Here is a 17,788-nt window from a genome sequence, read left to right on the forward strand (position 1 = left end):
ATATATATATATATATTGCTCGTTTCTCTATACGACACACTGTAAGCGATCTGGGGATCTTGACCACCAAACTATATTTTTTCAATGGTATTAAAGAATTAGAAATAAATTCATTATAGAAGTTAGTTTAAAGTGTGTCAGTGGGAAGATGTTCTTTTGTGCCTAGATCTTATTTGTGTGATGTTGAAGGTTGTCTGGCTTGAGGGAAGCTATCAGAGTCAAGATCCACACATACACACATACACACATTTGCACACACAGACACCCACACAGACACCCCCCCCCCCCCCCCCCCACACACACACACACATACACACATACACATGCACACCTTTCACCTCAATTGATTACACTTCATCTTTAGCTTTAGGTAGTATAAAAATCAGGTATTACAATGTTTCCTAAGTGTGCAGTCGGGTCGTTCATCTCTGTAGGCCCTGACACTGAGTGCTTGTCTCTCTGGCGATTGCTGATTGGGTGAAGAAGGTCTCTTCAGATACGCAGGGTTGTTATAAATTATTTTGCTAATTCCTCACTCAGGTTTACTGGGGTGATGGGTGCCCTAAAGGCTCTCAAGCCTATTTTTTCCATTTTATTTCATTTTTCTTAAATTTTTGTCTTGATTTCTATTTTTCATATTTCCTTCATTATTATAAAAACTGTTTTGTCCAGCGGTTTCAACTGATAAAACTCCTTTTGGGTTTTTTTTTTACACCACAACGGACAATTTTTCCATTTTCACAATCTTACACAAACACACACACACACACACACACACACACACTCATACACATATATAAATGCACATGGATGCACAAAGTCACAAGCAGCAGCAATTGCCCTCGATGGAGTTACACACATACAAAAACAGAGATACAAGGTTTGGCTCTGACAGTGACAATATCATCAGTGAAGATGAGTGAGAGAGAGTTCAGTTACTTTGTAGAAAGTAAAGAATTGACAGATGCATCTGGAATGCTAAACAGAACTGTAGAGGAAGCTAAGAACAAAGTTATAGTAAAATTAACTTGCAGAAGCCTTATTTTGGAAAAAATTACTTTGATATTTGCAGTATATTATTATTCATGTGATAAAATAATAATGATATATTGAAATATTGTAATAAAATATTCAATATTGAAATGTTGAATAAAACATCTTAAAATACTTCTCTGAAAATAGCTTTTAATATTTCAGTCTACACTCTTTACATTATTATTAAAGAAAATGACAGCAATTAACAAGCGATTACAAACATTTCTATGGTATTGTACATCACTAAGATTAAACTGGTTAAACTGCTCAGTATTTGTTTCATTTGAAAAATAAGACTGTCCCCAAACTCTACAGGCTTTTAATGCACACTATATGGGCAAAAGTATGTGGACACCCCTCCTAAATATGTAATTCATGTGCTTCAGCCACACCTATTGTTAACAGGTGCATAAAATCGAGCACATAGCCACATAGTGGGATATCCCCAAGCTCATATGGGTGCGTTGATCAGCTGTCCACAAACTTTTGGCCCCATGGTGTACTTTCTAGAAAACTAGAAAACTAGAAAACTAAAAGCTAGCTTTTCTGTTTTTGAGGTTTATCTGGGGTTTGCTTGTTACGACACCCCCATCTTAAGCAATGTTATTGTAACCTCTTTTTCGTGGTGATGTTGGTAAGTTTATGGGTTTAAATATTTTCTTTTCTTTTGCTCTTGACAAAATGTTGAGTATGCTAGGAAAATATGAGGATGGTTAAATATGGGGAGTGTATGTGTCACTCAGCATTACTGACTCACTATTAAAGATCTAATGGAGTTCACAAGTGTCTAAAATGATAAATAAATAACAGGGGCTGTTAGATTATTCAACAAAGACTTATAATATCTGCATATTATACATGAACAAAGTGTGTCTTGTGACTAATATTACTATTATTACTAATATTATTATGTCCACTGACTTTCCAATTTTGCAGAAACGTCTACTCTGTCAACGTAAACTAGGCAGTAGTAGTCTTATGTAATCTTATCTAATAATAGTCTTATCTAATCTTAGCGCTTAGTGTAAAGTCAACCTGACCGTTTGTAAATGTATGTGCCTGGTCATATTAATAATGATTCTTCATACCATTTTGAGTGCCTAATATTAACCAATGCCATCTTGTTTCATTTTTCCCACCCTGATGTCCAGTTACTTACAGTCTGCATTGTACGTAGGCTGGAAGCTGGGAGACTTCAGTACAACACATAAATGTTCTTTGTAGCTAAATTACACATAATTACACTGCTGTCAACCTACTCACTTTATACAAGTGTCAATAAAACACCTCCCGTGAAGACACAGGGGATTGAAATCATCTCACGAAAGAATAATGATGATGCTGAAATCTGTACAGAAGGAACAAATCAAACAGTGTCACATCCCTAGAGCGTCAATTACTGGTCCATTATGAGAAAAGTGCAAAGTGCCATGCCGAGGGCAACTTTCACGACCCAAAAAACATCTGTTTTTCAAACTATCATGATTATGAGTTTCAATATTCTCTTTTCTTTCATCCCTGACTAAAAGTTCAGTATGAAACATGTGTTATGAAACTACAGTGATGGCTAAATGTGTGTACGTCACTCAGCATTACTGAGGGCCCGTTCTCTAATTGCTCATTATTAAGGCACAAGGCTGTCTGAACTAATCGAGTTCAAAAGGGTCTATAGCATAAATAATAGGAAATAATAGATTATTCACCACAGACCAGATATGAAGGAGCTGAGCTCTCTAAAATGGTCTGAACTATTGCTTTTTCTTCTAATTTCCCTCATTCTTACATACTTAGACCAGAAATGAGATTTCCTACACCCACACACACACACACACACACACACACACACACACACACATGCTTACAACATGTCCCATATGTGGAATGTGCCAGTTTCTTGGATGTGGATTATACCTAATCTTGCACTAAATTTCAGTATCATAGGACAATAAGCATTTGGAAACTATTTTCAGTCAAGGCTTGAAGGACGTATTCAAGGTCAATGAAAATATCTCTGTAATCATTACAAAAACGAAAAAAATCTCTGAATGCAAAGACATACTAAATTTGGTACCATTACAGGACAAAAACATTTAAACATTAATGTAAAATAATTTAATCAGTAATTTTGGACTACTATCGTTTTTATTTATTTATTTGTTTGTTTTTGTATGAATTTTTGTATGAAACTTTAAAAGCCAGCACACACTTTACACTGGTGTGAAAATGATATATTGTACCATCGGTCTGGGGGGAGGCTGAGAGCCCATATTTGCCCAGGAGACACACACACCTGCGTGGGGGCAACGCAAGGCTTGTTATTTACATATTTGTGAACAAACCATTTCCAAAACAAACTTATCTTCCTCCTCTAAGGTCAATTCTGACTTCTTTTAAGGACCTTTTTTTTAGTGTCTCTGAAGACCAGGGTCTCTCTCCAGTCATGGAATTCTCTCTCTCGCCATGCTTGAGGGAGCTGGTCCCACTTAGAATATATTTCTGAAGAGATTAGATATAAAATAATCTGGATGAAAACATGAGGTAAGGTTAAAAGAAAATATACACAAACACAGGAGTTTCCAAAACTGAAAGTCCTAAAAGATATAGAGAAAATGAGACATCTAGACAACCAAATTATGTCACCACCAGATAAACAGTGCTAAAAAGCTTTTGTCTTTAAGAAGAGAGAAAATCAATCTCCACTCTAGCTTTGGAGCCGAATAATTCCACAGGTGTTTCTGTCCACCCCTGAACTGTGAGAAGACAATGCACTGCTATGGGTATGAAAGGATGTGTACCTGTCAAGACTGTTACTGAGAAAAAGAAATAAACACAAAGAAAACAATGAAATTTGCACATAAAACAAAGAAGATGCTGTTGGACTGATCACCCCAGAGCAAGGCCTGGTTGGTACAATGCCTTCTACACTGTAGACTGGGGTTCAATCCCCCACCTGGGCAAACTCCCTACACTATACCAATAAGAGTCCTTGGGCAAGACTCCTAACACCACCTTGGCCTACCTATGTAAAATGATCAAATTGTAAGTCGCTCTGGATAAGAGCGTCAGCCAAATGCCTAGCTTGTCCTTTCAGCTTTAAACAGTGACACATATAGTTATTGTAAAATGTACCACTTTGTAGGTCAGCCCTGCTTTACTCTGGTCACATTTTCTCATTCACACACCACAACATCTTATGCCATAAGTGACAAGAGGGCCAGCAATTAAAGTGTGTTTTGATGGATATGTTCATCGTCTGTGGGCAGCATCTCCAGTGCTGGCTCTGCGATATTACCAGCCGATCGATGCTCAGGCCGGCCTGGCTGTGCACGCTGACCTTATTGTGCAGATCATGGATCAATAGCACAGGGAGCGCTGCATGTAAGTCACCCGCACACTGAGCTAACAGAAACGCAGACTAGACCCCTGACCGGCAAATTAAAACTCAATCAGAGTGGCCCATGGGAGCCTGAGGGGTGGGCACAAGAGAGGTGGGCACTTGGGCCAGTGACTCAGACTGACCTGCAGCTTTGAACAGAAGACTTAATCACACTCTGATTAGAGTGGCAATCAGAGCGAGCATTCAGGTACTGCAGGGACACTGCCGGCTTAATCAGGGACACACACCGGCAGCACACACACTGTATATGTAATCACAGATGTGATGATATGGCCGAGAAGTCGCAATTGCGAAGACCAAAAGGTAAATAATCGCTTTTAAGCTCACAGCCCTTTCACTTTGCCTGTTAAACGCATACAAATCCATATGCAGATTCAGATACAGCACTGTGTCTGAACAGGTGAGTGACATGTAGCTGAAACACAAGCAGTACAGAATCTGCATTCAGCTCCATCAGCAGCACCACTGCCCTCACCACCAACACACTCAGCAAACAGCAGCCCACTCCTCCACCCAGCAGCTCAGCCAGCAGCACTGTGTGGAGGAGGACACTCAGGGAGGGAGCAATGCTGCCATCTACAGGCCTGGAGGAAAATAACATGCAGGCTAGATTCATTTCATTCTTTAATGACTTGTTTCATTCAGCTACCTTGAGCACATAAAAAGGGGAGCAAACAAATCCCATAGAAAAGAACCAGCAATTCAGTTATAATTATTAAACAATTTAAATAATAACCCTACGTTATAAATAAGTGTTATAATAACCCTGTGATGGACTGGCAACCTGTCCAGGGTGTTTCCTGCCTTCCGCCCGATGACCACTGGGATAGGCTCCAGCAACCCCCCGCAACCCTGAGAGAGAAGCGGCTTAGAAAATGTATGTGTGTGTGTGTGTGTGTGTGTGTGTGTGTGTGTGTCTTATAATAATAGGTTTTGAATAATAAACAATAATAAACAATCATAACTTCAAAATATACATTATATTTCTAGTTGGACTAAAAGGAGACATCTATATGTAAATATATGTAAACTGATTTAAACTGGGTTTATGCTTTGATCAATGAATCAACGACCCTGTGCTCAGTGCATAATGATGTATGTGACGGTAATTTCCCAATCACATGTATTTACTCTTGTTTCAAAACTGTGCAAAAAATATTAACGAGAAATATTCTTACACTATTTTCATAACTTTTTTCATCACAGTATGGCACATATACGGTCCCTAGTATGCCTTAAAAATCAAATCTGGTCTTTGATCAATTTCAAATCAACAATATGAACAAGAAAGTGAAACAATGTCCTTGGTTTAAATGATTGCATCATAGCTTACCCTTAAAGGCTGCAGTGTGTAAGACGGGGATTTATTAGTAGAAATGAAATACAGCATTCAAAACCATGTTTCAGTCAGTGCATTTTCACGTGACTACAAGCCATTGTCTTTGTTGGCTGTTGCCTTAATATTTTGCACCATGTTTCTAAAGTAGCCCAGAACGGACAAGCCAAACACTTGAGCAGGGGGCCACAACTCTGGTCCTGGAGGGCCGGTGTCCAGCACAGTTTGGTGATTTACCTGCTCAAACTCACCTGATTGTACTCCTTTGTTAACTGCCAGGTTTAGAGGGGGTTTAAGTAAGCAAACCTACAAGCTGTGAATTTGGTGGCATTATAGCAAAAGTCTGTGCCAGTGCTGGCTAACCATTTTGTGTTATGAGAAGTTGTGAGCTCCCACGTTTTGACAAATGGAGGGCCATACATATCACTTTAGCACAAGAAAAAGGAAGGGAGGGTGAATCCTCATCAACAAAGACATGAAAACATGACAGATGCTTTATGTTCTACTACACGCTTGGAAAGTGAGGGTTGCCCTCAATGGGTATTTAGTTCTGCAACCTCACTGCTAGATGCCACTAAATCTTGTACACTGTATCTTTAAGTGTTCAAAGAAAAGGGCAAGTAATAAGAGCAGATGCCCTGTGATATTAACAGATATTAACATGTCTAACAAGTCACAAAACTATGCATGTCTAGTATTAGTGCAATTTAAGTTCTATTCCCAAAATTGTCTGTGCTCAGGCTTGTTTTTTGCTCTGCATGCTGAAGACAGTGCTTCTATTGTCATAGCATACAACATCGCACAGCAGCTGCCCGATATATTGTGAGCACTGTATAAGAATTGTGAAGAATGGACCAACGGCCCAAAATTTCTTGAAATTCTTTACATTATCTCACATAAAAGTTAGAGTGTCTTGCCTTCTCTTGTGAAGTTACCGAAGTTAAGTGGTTTTGTGAGGACAGCATAGTTAGGCATAGGCTGTATCCTTTTCAGATCTTATGGAAATGTGGCTCATACGTTCTTCCTTCATTGAAGACACTGATTAGCTTGGAGCAAAGACAAGCAATGAGTCGTAAAGGATTTCATTATTCAGCTCCATGTCCGTAAAACCTAACAGAACCGTGTATTTTCCTGTGTATTCACTGCAGGCTACGTTTTAGCATTGACTCAAGCATTACAGTAAAGAATGAAAGCTGGTTTTCATTGTCACCCTTTCCTTTCAATTAACATATTTATGGATTTGTAGTTGCGAAGAATTGTTCACAGCAGGAGAGTTCACACTGCAGAAAATAAGACCAAATTAAACACTGCGTATCCAAAGAATCCAGATTTGGCATATGATGTTTTGATGGGGCAGTCGTGGGCTGGAGGTTAGGGAACTGGCCCTGTGACCGGAAGGTTGCCGGTTCGATCCCCAGGGCCAACAGTCCATGACTGAGGTGTCCTTTAGCAAGACACCTAACCCCCAACTGCTCCCTGGGTGCCGTGGATAGGGTTGCCCCCTGCTCCGGGCAAGTGTGCTCACTGCCCCCTAGTGTGTGTGTTCACTAGTGTGTATGTGGTGTTTCACTTCACGGATGGGTTAAATGCGGAGGTGGAATTTCCCCGGTTGTGGGATCAAAAAAGTATAAATTAAACTTAATGGTGGACCAGTCTCTGTTCTGATTGGTGCTTCATTTGAAAAATACAGTCATATAAACAGTACTGCTGTGTCTAATCTACTCATACCAGCACAACACACACTAATATGCTGCCACCACATCACTGTCTCTGCACTGCTGAGAATGATCCACTACCCAAATAATACCTTCTCCTGACCATTTAAGAACAGTGCAAGGGGGGGCTAACAAGTCATGAAGAGGAATAGATGGACAACAGTCTGTAACTGCAGAACGACAAAGTGCACCTATATGGTCAGTTGAGCCGATCAAATGAACGAGTGTAGAAACAAGGTGTACTTCCCGGTTGATGTACGTCAGTGTGGTTTTATACAGTTTTTATACAGAAAAGCAATCCATTTATTACCACATCAAACACTTTTATTTAATTAAACTTTCATTTAGTTTAAATACAAGATCAGCTAGAAAAACAACAGTCTGCTTAAGACTTTTAATATATTTTTGCAGCATTGTTAGACTTACCAACATCAAACCTCTTGGACTATTTTTAGTCTTGACAGCCACAATTCCTGTCATCACCATGGAAATCGCTCATTGTTCCCAAAATGGCCACCTCACTGGAACCTGAAATAAAACTTCCAACTTAATCATCAAATGGGGCACAAAACAGGTTTGACCACTAGATGGTGATCTAGATTCACAATACGCAATACGGAGGCTGGTGAACACAATTTAATTACATTTTCTACCATAAATGACTAAACAATACAACCTCCCCCGAGCCACTATGCTTCTACGAAATGCTTTGAGATTTGTGTGTGATAGTAAAAAAGCATAATTCCTAAAAAAAAATGTATATGAAACACTTGCTGGAATTCAATTCACATATAGTCCTGCAAAATCAAGATTTTTTTTTTTTCTTATTAAAAGAAGCCACTTGTCTTTTCCTTCAGTAAACAGAAAGCAGAGACAAATTACTGCATTCCTTTTATATGGCTGGGAGGGTTAGTTGATCAACTCATCCTCAAGTAATGGGTAATTGGTTTTCTTTAAATAATATTAGAGTTTTCAATTAATGGATAATTGATGTGCCCTGCGATGGACTGGCGACCTGTCCAGGTTGTACCCCCCACCCCCCGTGACCCTGACGGAGAAGCGGCTTAGAAAATGGATGGATGGATGGATGGATGGATGGATGGATGGATGGATGGATGGATAATTGATGTACACACTTTAAATGGAACACACTGGATGCTCTAAAAAACAGGCAAGCATGAAGCTGTAAACAGCATCTTTCACATAGTATAGAGAGTAAATTTTAGTTATGATGCTGTGAGTTGGTAACAGAAAACCGTAATGAATCTGTGCAACTCTGTGTGTGTGTGTGTGTGTGTGTGCTGATGGCACACAGTGCCAGCGTGTGGGTGAATGTCTTTAGCGAAGCATGTTTTACAGCTGTTTGTCTCTCCAGCCTCTGCTCACAGACACTCGACCGCAGCTGTGAAGAATCCATCAAGTCTCAAAGTAATGGAGGCCTGGTTCTGCTCCATTTCACCAGCTGGGAGGTGTTGATTGGAGCTTTTTTGAGGGGGGGTAAGGAGAGAAAAACAACTCCACTACAACTGATGAATGCCTTTGGAGATAGAGAGATTACCAGACAGACACATAGAGACAGATAACCCACTTCCACAGTGCTCATTTTTGACTAAAAAACAGAAACACTTCATTCCTGCCTTCCATTATAGTGCTGTGGCCACAATACCACGGCATCTGAATGAGGCGTTTTTCTGAGGCCTCTTCCCCCTACAGACCTATACAGTTGCCATCCCAGCACAACTGGATATCAATCAAAATGTATCACTATGAATATTCTTGGCGCTGTTGTGCTAGAATTCACAGACACCCGGGTCGGCTCTAAATGCGATGTGATGCTTTGTTAACGGAGCACCACACTGCGCTTCAGCATGCCGCTGTGAGTGAAATCTTCATTAGAAACCTTCTGCAACTCTCCCTCCACCCACCCCCCGAACTCAGAGGATCTGTGCCAGGTACCCGCTCTACCAGCCAAACATGTTGATAATTAAACCCCTGTAATCGAGAGGTGTTATCACAACAATTAACACCAAAAATGTGAGGGGATGAGAAAGTGCCTCCGAACGTGTGGCTTTGTACATTTCCTTTTTTCCTTCCTCCAGGATATAACCCCCCCATCTTTTTCCTATGAACATTGGGATGGCTTGCAGTACCTGTGTTCCTAACACTTCTTGTGGATCCTATAAACCGTCATGATTTGTTAAACATCAATAGAAGAAAAACAAGCAAGTAGGGGAGGCATGAAAACATTGTGTCGCTTCTGCTCTTTTTCCTCAAAACACATTTATCTCTCCCCTACTTTTGCTAATTCTCCAGACGTGCTCCCTCTTTCCCTTTTCTCCCCCTCCTCTCTCCCGCCCCTTTTCTTCCCCAAAGTTGGCTGCCTCTGCCCTCGTTCCGTGGCATCAGCCGAAGATCCAGCAAGGCCCCCGTGCACAAAGAGCTTTAATTGGGTTAAGTTTGTCCGCCACAGATAACATTTCTCTTTCTGTGGAGAATAAAGCAAATTGCTGGCACTAATGGCACTGTTTAATGTAGCTCTTTTTATTATGGATGGAGGAAATTAGGAGGAGACTCCCTACAGAGAGCTGATGTCGTGGGAGTGAGTGCATTGTTGCAGCTCATCAGGAAAGCATTTTCGCTGGAGCGCCGTCCTCCTTGCTTCCTTCTCTCGCTGCCCCCCCCCTTTTACCTTCTCTTTTACAGGCTACCCAAAATGCCGCTGCGAAAAAACAATACTCGCTAATCACAGACCCTTTACAATGCATCCTGATGAGATGAGATCCTGTGCTGGAGCATTGTGGCGCGTGTTCAGAACCTGTCCTCTCTCTGTTGTTTTTTTTATGGTTTAATGCCCTAAGTCCATAAAGCTGGTGTTTCTTTGTGTAAGACTGGGGCAAGAGCCAGGGAATGGGGGGCTGAAAAAGGGAGGGAAGGGGGTTGCTATTGAGGTTTTGGCACAAGGCACGGTAAGCCGAAAAAGGCTGAAATTCACTTAGTGTTGCTTTCCTTCTGAACGGAGGGCAAACGCATGGACATCTCGGTGCATATAATGCAGTAGAAACTCAATGGGTCTGCCATGCTAGTACCTGAGCACAGGCATAGGCACAATCTGTACTGAAAGTGTGGTGCTGAATGCTGGTCTTTCTGGTGGCTAATCAGGGGCTGATGGAGCAGAGGGGGCAGTAAGTGCAGTGGAGCGCTCAGCCCCAATCTGCGCCCTTCTCTCCTCCACACACTCACAGGCTCCAATGAGAGGCAGCGCCGCCGGTCCACTGGCTGTCTGGGTCACTGTAACACGCTACTGTACGCCCTGCTTTTAGAGTCCGCTCTCCATCGCTTCTGGGACCACAGCATAAGCTGACGAAGATAATAGTGTAAAAATAGATAAAAAAAGCAAAGATCAAAATCAAACGTGAATTCGCTGCACTCATGCACATGGCCTCAAATGTACACTACCGCCGATCAGGGTTCCCTTTTTTCCCATAATAGTCGAGGACCCTAGCATTAGTTGTATAGGTAATACCTCTCAAGCACCTTAAGTGCCTCTGGGCCTGACAAAATTGATTAATTTAAATTCAAACTCAGTGTATGTAGACAAATGGCTTTCATCCCCTCTCTCACCTTCTTATGCTTCTGCCTATTTGACAAAAATGAAGCTTGAGGGGGGAAATGCTTCCACATCCCTCACTTCTGCATGCATAGCGCTCGTGCACGCTTTTGTTAACAAGACAAAAGACTGTCAGCTTTGCAGTATTTAAATCAGTTATGTCTAATTATTTCCTATAAAAATAGTCTATCTAGGGCAAAACCAATGAGATGTAACACTGTCTGTAGAGGGGGGACCTGGTAGAGTTGGCATGGGTTCAGCTGAACAGAACAGAACAGAGAGAATCTGCTGTAGGCAACATAAATATAACATGAACTCTCCAGGCTTGTGACAGTACAATAGGGGAGCGTTTAAGAGGGTTTTCTGGGGCTCCATCCGCCATGGCTGCTAGCCGCTCAAGAAAACCAGGCCTAAACGCGAAGACAGAGGAGTAGAGGCTGGACACATTTGGCGTATTCGGTTACAGTTAAATTCTAGGTTTGTGTCCAAGGGAATATCATGGTGGCATTAAAACTGCACGGCCATAAATCTCAAAACATCCCCATGTGCTCCAGTGAAATAATAGCCTATATTAAGGTCAGCTCTACTGACAAGTGACTTGCAGTTTCACAAATACCTCAACCCACATAGCCTGCATCTGTGGTGCTACTTTTGACGTCACAGAACAGCAAGGAACACACACACACACACACACACACACACAATTAAAATGAGTCGATTCTGTACCTTTCTTAGATGTTAGTCCTCTTTCAAACAACATGCCATTTTTACAGCCTGCATGAAACTTATTAAACTCTCCCAAAAATAGCTACAGCAGTGATTTCCAAACAGGATCACCACATTTATAGTTCACGCCTCTTTTCTCTTGTGTCTTAATTAATTTCATCCACATGTCTCGCAGCCGTGTTCTAAGCCTTTTCGGCGTTGCGAGAGAAGAAGGAAAAAAAAACAGAGAGAAGCAAATCCAAGAGAAGATGACAGAGGGTGTAATCGCTTGCTATGTGATTTAACAATAAGAGTTTTTCAGCCCATTCACGCCTTGGCTGTCCTTGACCCTTAAGGCGCTTGTAATGTGGCCCATTTCCCTCCTTTGTACCTCTCGGAGAGAAAAGAGCGCCTCCTACCCCGCCGGGCCAACGGCGCCCCCCTCCGGCGCGCCACAAGCGCTTTGAAAGCGGCCCCCAGGCGCGCGCTCATTTTCAGGGGGAGTTCAGAGGAGAAGACGAATGGAAAAGGGGGCGACAGGGGCCCCGGACCTCCACAGGAGGGTAATTTTAAAGGCCGCTCCGTGGCTCCATGGGGGGGGGACCCCGCTGACGGAGACGCAGAGAGAGCCCACCAGGTTAGCCATGACAACGGTCAAAGAGCGGGAGAGGCGGCAACAAAAGCCTGTGCACGACCCACCGTCGCCATGGCTGCACTCGTCCTCTTTCTATCAGAGTCATACGGACAGAGGCTGAGCTTGTCGGAAGAGTCTGGGCTCGACTGTGGCCTAGCTAAGAACCACCAGAACCAAGGCCTAGGCTGAACGAACACCTATGGCAGCGCACTTGGGTTCCTCTGGTATTAAGACTTTAGCTACTCGTGGGTTCCCGTCAGGACGGCCTGGTCAAACGGTTAGCTTAGTGTGAGACTGTTTGCAAACAACCCCACACTTGCAACGCACTCATCAGAGACATTTACATTTACAGCATTTTGGCTGACGCTCTTACCCAGAGCGACTTACAATTTGATTATTTTTTACACAGGTAGGCGGAGGTGGTGTTGGGAGTCTTGCCCAAGGACTCTTATTGGTATAGTGTAGGGTGTTTGCCAAGGTGGTGGACTGAACCCCAGCCTACAGCGTAGAAGGCAGAGATGTTACCCACTACACCAACCAACCACATGTTAAGCTTTTCAGACCTCCAGCTAACCAAGTAGGTTAACAAGCCTTTGAAAAGCAGCCCACAGATCTTCCTGTTGCTTTGACTAGTTGCTGGACACTGGGCACTGGGCGTAAATGGGCTTAGAAGTGAAGGCACCACAATAACTGAGTTCTTTTTAAAGCCACAACACCGACTGTGTACTTCAGGTGTCATGATTGCAACTCTAGCAACTGGCTTAAGCTGCTTTAAACAAACTAACCTAGCTTAGAGTTATGTAATGAAGCATAAGTGGCGTTAAAGCACCAGCCTGAAAACGACAAACAAAAGTTTGGGTAATTTAGCTTCTGTAAACCACCAGTGTGAACGTGTGCCTATACACTCCCCATCAGTCTGGGCTAAAAGGAGAAAGAAAGTCGTTTAAGCTCTAGTAGTAACTCGAGTTAACATTAGGTTAAATTAACTAGCACCGCGTCCTACAGTACGGACAACCGCGCAGAGGCAGCAGCTGAAATCGTCACTCTGAAGCATTTTCTCCTTCGGTTTGGAGTAAAGGGCGAATAAAACTCCGCCACATGGCTGGAGAAAAAGCCTCGGTAAACTCTGTTCTCGACGGTGAAACGCTGGCGCGAACCCAAGCCGACGACAGCGGCGTAGAGAGGGGCGAAGTGAGCGGGGAAAGCAGAATCCAGTCCGTCTTTTTTCCTCCGCAGAGTTTTTCCTTGAAGCTCCGCGTTTTGGCCCCGATCCGCGCTCAGAGCTAAAAGCTGTAGTTTCCACGGCTGACCATGGCTCGGTGCTGTTGGCTCTCTGTGTGGCTGCTCGAGCCCAGGCTGCGCGGAGCTCCCTGCGGGATCAGAGCGCTCCCCCGCCGGGACCCTACTCTCACATCCTCCTGCTGGGACACGGCTACATTTCCAGCCAAGCCTGGCTTTATTATGTGTGTCTGCGCTGCAGCCCCGCCAGCAGTCGGCTCGGGAGGCGGAGGGAAGACCAGAGTCAGGACAAAGAAGAAAAGGGGAGAGAGAGGCTAGCGAACCACAACCATTTTCCCCTCTTTTACAGCTTCTTCTTCTTTCTTGCTTTTTTTTCGGAGAGGGGGGCGAATTTTAAGAAAGAGGATAAACAAAAGCGACAGATCCCCACAGGTGAGAGAACGCCGCGTGAAATGGCAGTGAGGGTGGCACCTTTGGAAAAATAAGAGCGAGGAGGGCGGTTTGGTGGGGTTAAGACAGATATATCTTTTTGCAGGATCCGGGGAGCGAAAATAAAGACAGTTCGAAACAGAACCTGAAGCGGACCACGCGGGAGGGGGGGAGAAGAAGAGGAAGAGGAGGAAGAAGAAGAAGGAAAAGAAGACAAATCCGCGAATGGACCCAAGCCGAGTGGTCCGCTCGGTGAAGTGAAGAGCTTGTCGCGTTATCTGGAAGTGCCGGAGCCCCCGTTCCTCGCGAACTCGGCGGACCCGCTGTGCTGGGTAATGCTGTGATTTTTTGTTTTTTATTATTATTCTTTTTTTTTTTTGAACACTACAAACTCTGACAGCGGAGCCGCGAGGAACAAAAGAGCGACAGTGACTCCTGCGAAAAAATCTACAGGTTGAATTTAGCTCAAGTTGCCGGATCGTTGGAGTATCCGCGCGTCTCTCTCTCCGAGCGGCTACCGGACTACCGCCACCGGCGCCGAAGTTGCCGCATTGCAACAGGCAAAGTAAAAAGGAGGAGGGGAGAGAGGAGAGAGAAAGAAGTAGCGGCGTGCAGCCTATGAGTGACTGTACGAGAGGACGAGCGATCAATAAAAGCAGAAAAGCACCGAGACAGAGATGTCAAGACGCAAGCAGGCCAAGCCGCGCTCCGTTAAAGGTAAGCGTGCGTGCGTGCGAGGGAGTGTGTGTGCGTGCGTGTGTATGTGTGTTTGTAACGGACACAGCTCGCAAGCGGTAGCATGACCAATGAGATTTCATGGCGAAAACTGGCGGGGATTGTGAAACGATACACTTTAATATCTTTGTCCGGAACGGTTGTGCCTTGTGCTGTGGTGCGAGATGTTCCAGTGCCTCTGATGGAGAGAGATGAGCTCTTCGGTGGTTTGAACACAGTAGTCCAGAGTCCATTAGACAGGAGCAAAGTAGTATCTGACTGGAATCCACTGAGTCTGGCCGTGATGGTTTAGTGTTATCTGTATGTAGGTTGTATGCATCTCGTATATTTGAGTGCACTTAAAATCTTATTTTTAAGAGCAGTAAACAGGTTATGTGTCTAGGTGTGCTCCCTCGGAAATCCCCCTTCCTTTCTTTAAGTCTTGTAAACGAACAGCATATTTTTCAGCACCAGTCTGGCTTATTTCGTGCTTAACAGCAAAAAAAAGTCCCTCGCTTGGTAAATAGTTTTGTTGAAACTAGTTGATGCCAGTGTGGCCTTTTGGCTTTGCACTGGTGTTGAGTGGATGTGGACATGGTCCTTTTTCTCGCAAAGGGACTTCACCTTCCATATCCCTCTAACAGAAGTTGGTGAACTTTGGTGGTGAGTGTAAAGTAGCTTGGCAGTTGTGTCACTGGTGTGGTGGCCGATTACAAACGTTGGCCTGACGGGTGAAGGCGCCCCTATGGAAACCAGATGGGCACTGGGATGGCCATGTGGCTCACCGTTAGACCCCCCTCCCCCAATTAATAACTCGTTTTTGTTCTAATTAACCGACACAATCTGCAGTGGTTTGCTGGGAGCTTTGCTTGTTCTGAAGCACTTATTTCTAGAAACTGGTGAGAAAGGCTCTAACATTACCAACAGCTCACTTATTCACAGTGTCTGAGCTCACAGCTCAAACTACACATGTAACCAAATAGTTAGGACAGTGAGACAGAGTGTGAGAACGGGGGCCTGTATTTTAATGCCCATTTTAACTTCATGCCTTGCCAGAATTCTTTAAATGAATGGTGACGAGGAAAATAATTCAATTCAGTGATGCTGCATCCATTTATTTCTCAGTGTTTCTGCAAATTTGAGAAAAAATGTCAACGGCTTTTAAATAATGCAACAGAATTTCAGTGTTTTTATCACAGCAGATGTTTGTTATGTGTAGTGAGTGCCAGGTACAATGTAAGCAACACACTTCCACTGTCAAACCCCACTAAGTGCACTGGACCAAGAAGCCTTTGGCATCATAAATGTATTCGGCTGCCACAGCGAGTGCTTTTGGATAAACAGTGCTTGCGTCGACTCAGTGATCCACGTCAGTCATAGGCCAATTAAATATGTAACCAAGGCATGCTGTGCCACTATCTCCTCCGAACACCTTTCCTATTGATTGGCAGTGTCACAGATTAGAGAAGCTGTAGGAGCACCAACAGTAGCCTAAGATTGCATGTAGAGCCACACAAGACGGTGTTTCTATCACACAACAAAACATCTTATTTAACATTTTTACGTTCGGAAACCAGTTTGCAGGTATGAGCGAACTGATATTTGGCCTAGAATTCATGCCGACTTGAGCAGCCTGAAGGAAGCTGTTCATCATGTCCATTAGAAAAGGGATTATTTCCTTTAAGGGAAGTCATGCTCTCAATTCAAATAGCATTAAAAGCTATGATTAGCAGTGTTAATGACTGGAGAGAGAGAGATATTGGTTCTGGGGTGAGAGACATGGGGAGAGTCAGAGAAGGAAGGAGAGAGAGAGAGAGAGAGAGAGAGAGAGAGCGCTCTACTGAAAGGAAGAGAGGGAGTGGTGCTTATCAAAATATTTCTTCCAATTAATCCCTTTTTAATGTGTGTGTACGCGTACAGCGCATGGCCGGGGCATTGCTGTTTCATATCTGCACCGCTCCCATGAGTGTTTCATGCATTATGTAGCAATGATTATTACTTAATTACATATTAATAAATCCTCTTCATTTGCAGGACATTAAGGGAGGATGAGTGCACATGACTAGACTCGGAGACACATGGAGCACTCCTTTCCATTGTTTACACTCAGTCAAATCAAATCAGACCTTTTAACCCTGTAGAGGAGGGAGCGAGGGGCTTGCAAATAAAGGATAGAGAGCTATGGCATCATTCCTACTTCGTCTCATCTCCCTTTCCCTAAACTCAAACACACTAAACCACACACGGCTGACTCACTCAGAGCTGGAATCTGCCGGAGACGTGGACTGTAATCTGCTCTTGGTAAATGTAATCCACAAAAGCATCGCGTTTAGTAGGTTTCTTTTTGGGGACGTTTGTGTAATTTAACTGCGATACAGCATGTGGTGCCATTTTTTTCTGTTCAAAACATACTCCTACTAACTCCTGGTAAGTCTTCAGATTTTTCTATATTTTTTAGCATCATTTGGAAATAGCATAACATGGCCCAAATACCAGAAATGCACTGTGAACAATAAAAGTGCTATAAAGGGTTCTTTGAGTGGTCCCATAGCAGAGACACAATGGGTTCCCTAAAGACCCATACAGTGTCCACATAATACAAATGTTCTAGGAAGAACTTTCAGTTGGTCCAGAACCTTTATATTATGTAAAGATTCTACAGCCCTTTAAACCTAAAGGTTCTTCACACTCCGGAAGCTCTTTTTCAAATATGGGTCTTTTAGAGAATCGAAAGGGGCTCTTCTGTGGGACCCCTCAAAGAACCCCTTTGTGGCACCAGTTTACGGCCCAAAAATAACTTGATGTAAAACTTTTTTATTAATATTAATCAGAGTTTAACTTTTTTATTCTTCTCATGAAGATACACGGTTTTGTTAGGAGCACATGATGTGTTTTGTTGATAAGTGAAAATCAAGGTGTGTTACATTCGTTTCACAAGCCTACGACAGGCAAACTGCTGGCAGGCTTAAGTAAAAAA

The 17,788-nt window shown here is 43.2% G+C and overlaps 1 protein-coding gene across 3 annotated transcripts in view; it reads left to right on the plus strand.

Moving 5' to 3' along the window:
• Nucleotides 1-13,747: 13,747 nt before the first annotated feature.
• znf423 (zinc finger protein 423) overlaps nt 13,748-17,788 on the plus strand; it is a 196,736-nt gene continuing 192,695 nt past the window's right edge. For 2 of the 3 annotated variants that reach the window (XM_037540050.1, XM_037540052.1), the window contains exon 1: nt 13,748-14,814. In XM_037540050.1, the coding sequence (XP_037395947.1) occupies nt 14,775-14,814 (40 nt within the window). In that variant the 5' untranslated portion in view covers nt 13,748-14,774. The remainder of the gene's footprint in view (nt 14,815-17,788) is intronic. The other variant, XM_037540051.1, reaches the window with a different exon arrangement.

The sequence above is a fragment of the Pygocentrus nattereri genome, chromosome 7 (assembly GCF_015220715.1).
Source record: "Pygocentrus nattereri isolate fPygNat1 chromosome 7, fPygNat1.pri, whole genome shotgun sequence".
NCBI lineage: Eukaryota > Metazoa > Chordata > Actinopteri > Characiformes > Serrasalmidae > Pygocentrus > Pygocentrus nattereri.